This window comes from Stegastes partitus, unplaced genomic scaffold, assembly GCF_000690725.1.
Source record: "Stegastes partitus isolate 25-593 unplaced genomic scaffold, Stegastes_partitus-1.0.2 Scaffold522, whole genome shotgun sequence".
Taxonomy (NCBI): Eukaryota; Metazoa; Chordata; class Actinopteri; family Pomacentridae; genus Stegastes; species Stegastes partitus.
Window position 1 is genome coordinate 232,194 of NW_007578253.1, and position 10,658 is coordinate 242,851.

General features: G+C 41.2%; 1 protein-coding gene across 1 annotated transcript in view; it reads left to right on the top strand.

Moving 5' to 3' along the window:
* The window catches only part of LOC103361671 (integrin alpha-11-like), a 73,007-nt gene that overhangs the window by 37,903 nt on the left and 24,446 nt on the right, over window positions 1–10,658 (top strand). Inside the window, exons 10-16 of the mRNA XM_008287815.1 lie at window positions 248–318; window positions 2,088–2,232; window positions 2,762–2,910; window positions 3,429–3,572; window positions 3,881–4,084; window positions 4,510–4,640; window positions 5,562–5,722. Of these exons, the coding sequence (XP_008286037.1) occupies window positions 248–318; window positions 2,088–2,232; window positions 2,762–2,910; window positions 3,429–3,572; window positions 3,881–4,084; window positions 4,510–4,640; window positions 5,562–5,722 (1,005 nt within the window). The remainder of the gene's footprint in view (window positions 1–247; window positions 319–2,087; window positions 2,233–2,761; window positions 2,911–3,428; window positions 3,573–3,880; window positions 4,085–4,509; window positions 4,641–5,561; window positions 5,723–10,658) is intronic.

Below are 10,658 nucleotides of genomic sequence, written 5' to 3' on the forward strand. Positions count from 1 at the left end.
TACCAATTCTGACTCCTCAGCGCACTTACATGTTTAAAGTAGGACTTTTATTCCCATATATACTGTAAAAGACATGAAAACAAAAACAACGGTGGGTCAGTTCTCAGTCAGATCCACAGTACTAATGACCTTTCATTTTTAATTAAACATCAAAAATGACATTTATTCAAATATAACAGGATGATGTGACGGGTATGAGGATTTTGTCCTTGTGAAACTCAGTCTCTGTTGTTTGTCTGTTTTGCAGGAACCAGTAATCAGGGTCGAGGCTACAGTCTGCAGATGGCTCAGGCTGGTTTCTCCTCACATTTAGTCAAAGTGAGTCAAAGTAACAAGTACTTTTTATATACAGTGCTCGTTAATAAAGTTTACACTCCTGAAGCCTGAATTTTACATCCCACAGATATAAGTTGGTGTCAGTTGTCAGTGATCTTTACATACTTCAGAAAATTCTGTAAATATGTACTCACTGTCTGCTAGCTGTTTGTCAACTGCACAAAAATTTCTAGCGTTTGCACACAAATGTGGCTCTGTAAATAGATAATATAAAGTGGCTCAGATGGATCCATGCAACACTGTTCCAGCGTGTTGCTGTGTTTTGCCCGGGACAGGTGAATAGAGGGTGATGGAAGATGGGGGACAACAACAGTCCTCCTCTCCCCCCTACATGATTATAAAATCAACATTTTGACAATGAATTGTTAATTTGCAGATCCAGAATCAGTCAATACACTTGACCCTGAAACTCTTATGGTTGGGCACTTCATGCTGCTGCTGTTGCCAAGGATTCATCATTTTAGTCCACAATCCACTGGCCTGTAGAAACGATGACTCAGCAATGTAATAGTTTTCATATCTGGACTTTAATTTTAGGTGATCTGTCTTGTCAATCATTAGCACTCAGTTACACACTCAGATGAGCTCTGGCAGTCGTAAAGATGATTCAAAAGTTTTTTGTTTCAAAAATGCCAGCAGGTTTTTCACTTGAACTCAGTGAAGAGGCTTTGTCATTAAAATACAACTGGAGTGAGTCACAGTAGTACTGAGAAATGGTCCTTACCAGATATTACGTTTTAGTCATTCTTTCCTGAAAGAGAATGAGTCAGCACTGGTGACTTAAGACTGCATGAAAAAATATTTTGGTCAAAACTTTGATGAGCTGATTATTGAGTGTGTGAGGGTATGTTTGGATCACCAACCAAGATTGGTTTCACATTAATTAATTTTATAGAGAAAGTCAGTCAGCAAGGTGGTGATTGGTGCAGTCAGCTAAGTAGAGCAGGGCAGAATTTCACTTCAGGAACAGGCATTGGGCAAGGTGGTGCAGTTGATTAGCACTGTTGCCTCGCAGCAAGAAGGTCGCCAGTTCACGTCCCAGTGAGGACACCTGGGATCTTTCTGCGTGGAGTTTGCATGTTTTCCCCGTACAGCGTGGGTTCTCTCCGGGTTCTCATCATCAGAACTAGTCAACTAGTATTTTCCGCATGCAAGATTCATGTCTTGCATTGCTGAAAACATTTCTAACTATGGGTAAATTCTTAGGTCATGTACTAAATGTTAAAGCCATTAGGACCAAGAACTAACACTTTTGCTGAATAGTTCACTTAATGTTCTGCTTTAACTCAGGTGCTTTCAACCATCTTTGCACACTTAACTACTTTGGTATTTTCAGTGCTTTCACTTCATTTAATCATAAGACATTACAGTACATTAACAAATAGACAACTTTTGATCAAACTTTTTGTTTTTGTAATTTTTTGCATCATTAATCTGTAGTTATATGTTCGTTAATTATAACATCTGTAAAATAACCTAAGCAACTAGTGCATGGTTGCACTTGTGTGTAAAGAAAGTGCATCACTCCTGAAAAGCTGCAAATTTCCTTACATAACATTGACTTGATGATCTAATATTGCATCAACTAGTGTTTTCCACTTCTGACTACACCCACCCAGACATATTAGTGATGCTTAGTTTGGCCAGAGGTACAAACTGAAGTTAACACTATCAACCAGCACGTGTTTTTCCTCATACAGCATGTTTAAAGCAGACAGTGCCTTCCATCTAAATCACTGTTTTCCATTTAGGATGGTGTTCTTCTGGGAGCAGTAGGTGCATACGACTGGAATGGTGCAGTGCTGAAAGAAACTAAACATGGGAAGGTTGTTCCACCAAAATCCTCCTACCAGGACGAGTTTCCAGAGGTGCTGAAGAACCATGCAGCATATCTGGGTAATAAGAGTGTAAAATGTCATATTGTGGTTTATTTTTTTATTTTTTTTTTATCTCTTCATCTTTCTTTGTCTCTGTCTTTGCAGCTTGTGTCTTTTCATTTTGGGTTTAATACCTAATGTATCAAATATTTACAGAATTTGAAATACTGTCTAGTAATATTTGTCGTTGCACTTTTCTTGCTTAAAATAGCATAGAGGCTGCAATAATCCTTATACAGGGCCTCACCACCCAATAGTTTTGGACAGAAAAATCACAGGTTTTGGCCCAGCTGGAGCTTTAACTTTAGCAGGAAATTAAACTGAGGATCCTTTTAGGAGCATCACTATAATTGCAAGTTCATCTGCAATGGACCCACAAGACTTTGATCTTAATGATTTGGTTGATGGTTAGTGGTCAAAGACAAGAAAGACTGCTCTGCTGATTTAAGCTGTGTTAAATGATCAAAATAATGGGAAACAATCTAACAACTGAGAACACACTGGGTGTGCGACTCCCATCAATCAGTTTCTGCTTTCACTTGTTTCAGGTTACTCAGTGGGTTCATTAATTTCATCCCGGGGTTCTCAGATCTATGTGGCTGGAGCTCCAAGGTTCAACCACACTGGCAAGGTGATCGTCTTCACCCTGAAGAACACTGGAAACCTGACCATCCTGCAGGCGCTGCTGGGAGAACAGGTCTCTTTCCTTCTCTCTCTTGCTCTCTCTGATAGCCTGGTTGTCAGAGACACATTCCCCTAGCTTCATGAGATGCCTTCTGTCAGATAGAAAGTCAGTGATCCACCTGTAGATGAAGGTCAGGCATGTGTAGCTGCGAAAGCTTCACCTGGGCTGGATCTGGTGGCTGGAATCATGTATGATGGGCTCAGACAAGTAGCAACAGCAGAACTTATTCAGGTCGTTAGCCAGGCACAGATCATTCATTGACAAGGGGACTTTTGGTTTATAATTAATATGTCTGAGCCCTTTCCAGACAGACCTGCCTCTGTGTCCACTCCTAAATACCTCCTGCTTCTCCACTATGAATCATCTGAGTAAACTATGTTTTGTCATTGCTTTAAATGAATAAACAAGTAAATCTTGTCACAAAGCCATTACTACATTCATCTGTTTCATACGACTCTAATATATAGTTTTTAATCTAATATTGTCCCTGTCTTTTCTGACATGTATTGCTTTGTTCTATATTTTTCCAGATCGGGTCATATTTTGGCAGCGAGTTGTTATCGATGGACGTAGACAGTGATGGACATACTGACTGCCTCCTAGTGGCGGCACCCATGTATTACAGTCAAGGCTGGGAGAAAGGGAAAGTTTATATCTACTCTGTTACACCACAGGTATATACACATGGCACAAAGTTGATCCTCAAAGCTTGATTAGTTACACAGAGACTTCATTTTCCAAATAGATTAATTCTTTCTGGCAGTGTAAATCACAACATATTTGTAAAAGACACAAGTGCAAAGTTATTAATCAGATTACTTGTAACAAAGCTAAAGGAGACACTCAGTATTTCTGTGACTATCATAACAATAGAGGCAAATACAGCATAGTTACTACACAATATTGGCAAATGTCTAGTTTCACAAAAGGATGAGTCTAAGCTAAAGTAAAATAAAGAAACTAAACTGTTACTTCTCTTCAGACGTCATTTGTCCTGCAGGGAGTGCTGGAGTTGTCTGACTGCTCTCAAAACTCTCGTCTGGGTTCAGCATTGGCCCAGATTCCAGACATGAATGGAGATGGCTTCCAGGAGCTTGTGGTGGGAGCCCCACTGGAAGATGATCACCAGGGGGCAGTCTACATCTTTTATGGGCAGGACAAAACCACCCAACCACAATACAGACAGGTAACCAGTTTAGCAACAGACAGAAACTGAGATATAACTTCAGTAATCACTTAGAATTAATGCGGCGTGTGTTTTAGCATGCTTAACGCTAACACATAACCAAGGTGAAAGCAACAATCACAGTTTGTACAGTTTGTAAAGCTAATCATTTTTGCCTTGTTTGTTTCTGTGGCAGATATTCAGTTTGATATTAATATTATTATGTATGATTTCAAATTTAATTCTCTGGTGTGCCGGATTTAATGACAACAATGAAGATAGATCAGACGACTATTAGATTAGTATTATATTGATCAGTACTTTGAGCACCATCAAACTGTTTAGTCCTGTTTGAATGCTGAATTCTAATATTCAGTGATGAAACTAACTTTGACAGTGTTAATTAAAACAGAGAGTGTTGATATTCTCTTGCTTTTTTTCTCCAGCGTCTGTCTGCAGCCAGTTTGTCTGCAGGTCTGCAGTATTTTGGTCAAAGTCTTCATGGCGTTCTAGATATAAATGCAGATGGGCTTGTCGACCTTGCTGTGGGAGCACTGGGAGCTGCTGTCATCATCTGGTTAGACTGTTTCACACACTCACAAGCAAAATTGTTTTGTAGAAATGTTCTAAGTTAGGCATTTGGTTCACCACTTTGCTTCATACTGAAACTTTGATGAACAATTGGACTGATGGAAATTCATCCATCCATCCATCCATCCATCATCTATACACCGCTTAATCCTCACTAGGGTCATGGGGGATTGGAGCCTGTCCCAGCTGACTTAGGGCGAAGCCAGTATATCACAGGGCTACACTTAGACACAGACAACCTACGGACAATTTAGAATCACCAGTTAACCTCAACATGTTTTTGGACTGTGTGGGAGGAAGCCACGCTGCACGGGGAGAACATGTAAAGATCCCGGGTGTCCTCACCGGGACACGAACCGGCGACCTTCTTGTTGTGAGGCAACGGTGCTAACCACCGAGACACCTTGCAGCCCATTGACACTCATGAGCGTCAAATAATTCACACATTGGTGACCACCTTTTGTCCCTACTGCGACCACAAAATAAACATTGATCTTTTTAAATACATTGGTTGGTTTGTAGTACAAGTAAACAAAAGCAAGCATATTATATGTACTAATGATTAATATGGGAGTAAAGTTATACTGCTGATGATGTATAGCCTCACAGACATTTTGAGCATGACACTAGACTTTTGTGGTTACTGCGAGGACTTTGCATTGACTAATTTACCTGAGAACCTATCTTAAAACTTAACCATCACCCTACATATCAATTCACAGTTTTCAAGTATTTCCTCCAACCTAAATCCAACAAATATTGCTATTCATTCCAAAATGCAATGCGTTACCTGAAGGGGTCAGTTTTTGCCCACAAATGTTAACTGATACCCCACGCTTACAGTACTACAAGTGAACACACACATACAAATGCACTGCCCTGATAATAATATGCTCTGTCTCTCCAGGTCTCGTACTGTCGTACGGATTCAGGCCAAAGTAACCTTTGAACCTCAGAAGGTCAACATCTTTAACAAGGACTGTCAGCAAGGAGGGAAGGAGGTCACCTGCATGTCTCTTACTGTTTGTCTGAGTCTGGACTCCAGGACAACGATCAGGACAGATATCGGTAGGTGGAATAAATACACAAACATACATGTTTCTCTATTAATTTAGGACTTTATCATCACGCTAACTGCAGAGTCAAACAATAGAAGCAGCGTTATGGTCAATGTAGTCTTGCTTAGACAGCCCATGTAGTGTATAGTGGTCTAGGTGGACCTGAGTATCAATTTGCAACAGGGAAAATATATGCTCTGGCTTGTTATATGTCTCTAAACCCATCATAGTTGTTGTGGGTACAGTAAGTAAACAATGTGGCTTCAGTGTTCCCGCAATATAGTGACAAGTGGAATTGCTGGTATGGAATATTCGAGAAAGACCCAAAGGTAATGTTGCAATATTTGAGCCATCCCATCTAAGTTCCTCCTTCCAAAATGAATAAAAGAATTTAGGGAGTCTGCACTGTGACCATAGAGAGTGAGTTTGGGTTGAGCCGCCTTGTAAACTGCTACCCTGTTGCCAGCATGCCTTCATGCTGAGACTCCAGAGACATGGGCTTAGGACCAGCAGGACTGGACACAGGACAAGGATCAAGGTCAGCTTGGGTATGGAGAGGTCTTAAGAATGTCCAGAGGACTTGGAGACATGCTCACTGGTGGAGGATGCACTCCTTTGGTGTGCAGAGAGCAAGGAAGACAGAGACACAACTCCCTTCTCCAGGTTGACAAGGGAACCAAAAGCATGCCACAACAGAATCAGAATCAGAAATACTTTACTGATCCCCAAGGGTCCCATTCAAAGTCTTAGAAATATTAGCAGTACAAAATATATAAATAAGGATTGAGGAGTAATACAGTTGGATGGCTATCATGAGGAATAACTTCCTGTGGCACTTTGTGGTGCATCTTGGTGGAATGAGTCTATTACTGAATGAGCTCCTGTGGCTGACCAGCATGTCATGGAGTGGGTGGAAGACATTATCCAAGATAACTTGCAACTTAGACTGCCCCACAGTCAGAGAGTCCAGCCACATTTAATGTCAGATAGTGAGAAAAAAAAAGGTTATGTTTCCTTTTATAATGTGTATGTAAACTTCTGGTTTCAACTGTATGTATCCTGCCATCCAGAGTGGTGATTATGCACTTGTAATTACAAAGGTAAGCTTTTCTGGTAGCTCAAGAGGTTGAGCAGGATTTTGTACATTATAACAGCTGCAGAGTTTTCCCACAGTGCTCCACACTGTTGCTGTGGCACTGAATAATTGGCTGCAGATTTGCAATTAGGCTGCATGGAAACCTTGCTAACACCAGCCAGCTGCCTTTAAAATGTGTCCCTGCTCTCCTCCCACCATCTCTTCATATCCTCACACGTACTCTGTTGTTTCTCTTCATCAATCTATTATCATCTGGACTGGATTACACACACACACACACACTCTCACACACACTCACTCTCTCACTCACACACACACACACACAGGACTGCAGCCAGGGTTGACATCAGAATCTTTGAAGATTTACAGAGATTTTAGCATGAGTTCATTTCTGAAAGTGTAGACGTGGCGACTCTAATATGAACTATACTGGAATGAAGCAGCTTACCTCAGCTCTCTGTGCACTTGTAAATCAAAACCCAACTTCAGCTGTTAAACAGATAACAGTGAGCTCTGCAGTTTGCACTGTAAGCAATAGCATCCAACAACAAGGAAGCATGAACTGAGTCACTACATTGATGAGTAGTAAACAGGAAGAAGCTATTATTACCCATTGAACTGAGTACACAACTGTTGCAGTATTAAAAAGGGTGATAGCAAGATGTATTAGAATTTTTTGTAGGAAGGTACTATGGACAATATACAATTCTAAAGGTATGTGAATTTAACCAAAGCTCCACAAATATATTTTTACAATATTTCCTGTCACATTTTTTTGGTACACATTTCCCAAACTTTCCTAAAGATGGACAACTGTAAAAACATACCAGATTCATACAGAAAACTACACAGTTCTTTCTGGCTCTGCACTGGATTGAATGAACCCAGCAGGCACTACCATCAGGTCATGTCTGAGCGTAGTTTTTTAAGACAGCTGTGCAGCAAAATGTTTCACAAATATATCTAAATTAATCTTCTTAATAGTGAGAACAGTTGTTTTCTTCAGGCAGTCACTGGAAATATTTATGCACCAAGGATTCTTTTTGCTGCTTAATGAGAAAATGTCTTTATGTGAGGTTGAGTTGCTGCATCACCTTTGTTCTTTAGATGAATCAAAACTCAAAGAAGAAAGCAAGCAGCAAATACGAATATCTAACTCTTCTGTATTATGTTCCCAATTAAAGAGTTCATTTTACCTTTAGTTATGTCATGGGGCGTCACAAACCCAGGCACAAATAGAGAAAGCGCAGCACAACAGGGATTTAAAATCAGAGTTTAACACAAAGGAATTTAAACGCACAATGATTAAATGAGTTAACGGAAACATTAGATGACAACTAACGACATGACAGAGGAATTACAGGGGAAGAATAGGGCTACGGAAGCCGAGAATGGACAAGAAGCTTGAGTTTGCCGAACTATGAACAAACAGTTCAGACTTAATCTTATAGGACTTATAATTATCAAAAGCAGAGATCTAACCAGAACCAAGTCGCTCCAGGCCAGGAGAGTTTTAAGACTGAAACAGATTGCAGAATCAGACTAAAAGCAGTCTTTACACTGAATGCACAGACACGCGGAAGCACTATGCAGAAAGCGCTGACATGGCGTAACAAAGAAGCACTAGACTAAAATAATACACTTACTTGAACTAGGACACTAAAATGCAAAATTACTGACAATCTAATCAGAATCAATAAACAAGAAACGGACCAGTGTGGTCAAGGGAATGCGGGCAAAGGAGGAGTGTAGCAAAGTGTGAATGGCTTCTCATGCAGGTAAGGGTGCCAGGTGCGGATCAATGGAGGTAACCAGAGATGAACCAGGTCCAAACAGGTTATGATGTGAGCTGAGGCCTTGATAAGAGGCAGGAAGTGCAGGCAGGGAGTGACTAGACGATGGAGAATTGGGTTAGCAAGAGCAAGGTAACAAACTGGAGCAGAGTAATGGCCTGAGTTCACCAACTGGAGGTTGTTCAACAGTCTGGTGTCAAGTGTTGATCTGAGCCCATCTTTTGTGGTATGAGATTAATGAGTGCAGGTGAGCCACTCCTCATGCAGGTGTCCTCATTCAGCTGATATCCAATGGGCAGGTTATATTGACATATCGGCGCACACATCTTACTCATGCCCACATAAAGGGAAAGTAAAAAGGTGGAAAGGAAGAGGGAGAGGAAAGGCTGCCACTAAGCAGAGGTGGAGGAGATGACAAATTTAATCATAATTACTAATAAAGCAAGACAATTTGCATATATGTCGTCTTAAATGTTAAAATAAACGAAATCTCTACAAGTATCAAGTTTCATAATACCATAACATTTTATTTTCCTCAGTGAAATGGAGTTTTGTTACTGAACTGGAATTCATATGGGCAGTGAGTAAAAACATACCATGAGTTTCTGCAGCAGGGTCATCTGCCCTCCAGTTTTAATTATCACTGTCATGCTCTTCTCCTCTGCCTCTGCTCTCCTTCTTTTCCCCATTACCTCACGTGGGCGTGTGTGTGTGTGTGGGTGTCACTCCGATTGGATAATCAGCTGAGTGAGGACACCTGCTCAACAAAACATGGGCCGCCATTAAACATGGGCTCAACTCACCATTTGACGCCAGACTCTTGATCAGGCAAAATGCTTTGTTCTGCTCCCTGCCTGGAAAATGTTCCTCCTGTTGTACACTCCAACACACAATGCCACACCAGTCCCTCCACCAGGCCTCAACTCATCTCTGGACCCTCATCTATGGTCCCCTAATTGGCATCCAAGCCCAAAACCACGCTTCCATTCCTCTTCCGTCCACAGACCCCCCTGACTGCTCTCCCTCCCTCTGCCTTCCAGCTGAGTAGCTCGTATCATGCCCTGTGCTCTCCGTCTTGTTATCATTAGCTAAGTCTTGTATCTCTTGTAGTAGTATGTATATGCTTTGAACGCTTTATTCTTGTGTAGTGCATTCGGTTCCTGGTTCTTTGTAGCTGTGCTAATGCGCTCTGTTCTTGTCTAGTTCTGGGGCTGTGCCATGCATCCAGTTCTTGGCTTGTAGGAGATGTAATACTGTTTGTAATTCCCGGCTGCTATCCATGTCTTGTGATACTTGGTCTTGTTCAGTATCCCCTTCCAATAAGTGTCTGTTTATTATCAGCATTCTTTAATCAGTCTGCAGTGTATGTCTGGATCTTTAGTGAATTTGTATAGCTTGGCCTACATTGGTTCCCCAGCATTGGGTTATTGTGTAGTACTGCCCCGTTGATTAGATTATCCCTTCTGTTTTCCCCCCGAAATTGATATATATATTGCAATTTGTGCAATTATTATTATTATTATTAGTAGTAGTAGTAGTAGTAGTAGTAGTAGTAGTATTTTTAAAAAACGATGTGAAAGGATCTGGTCGAAATCCATGTTACGTTAAATTGTAGGAGCACCTAGAGCTCACCTGGATGAGCAGGCATCACATTTATAAGGTCTACAGTACCTGACACAGTGTCCCTGGATGGATTCCAGCACAGGGTTTGCCGCCATTATCTTTGTGCTCCCCACTTTTCAGTCACAACAAATAAAGAATTAACCTGATTTAGAGTTAATGGCTGACATATTTCCAGTTTGACAGATTAGGATGCAGATTCAGTGCTCTAAAATGTTACAGAAAGAGTTAGTTTCAGCAAGTTTTAAATATATTTATTTGTTAATCAAACAGGGCTGCAAGGTGGCGCAGTTGGTAGCAGCAAGAAGGTCGCCGGTTCGCGTCCCGGTGGGGGCACCGGAATCTTTTTGCGTGGAGTTTGCATGTTCTCCCCGTGCAGCGTGGGTTCTCTCCGGGTTCTCTGGCTTCCTCCCACACAGTCCAAAAACATGCCGAGG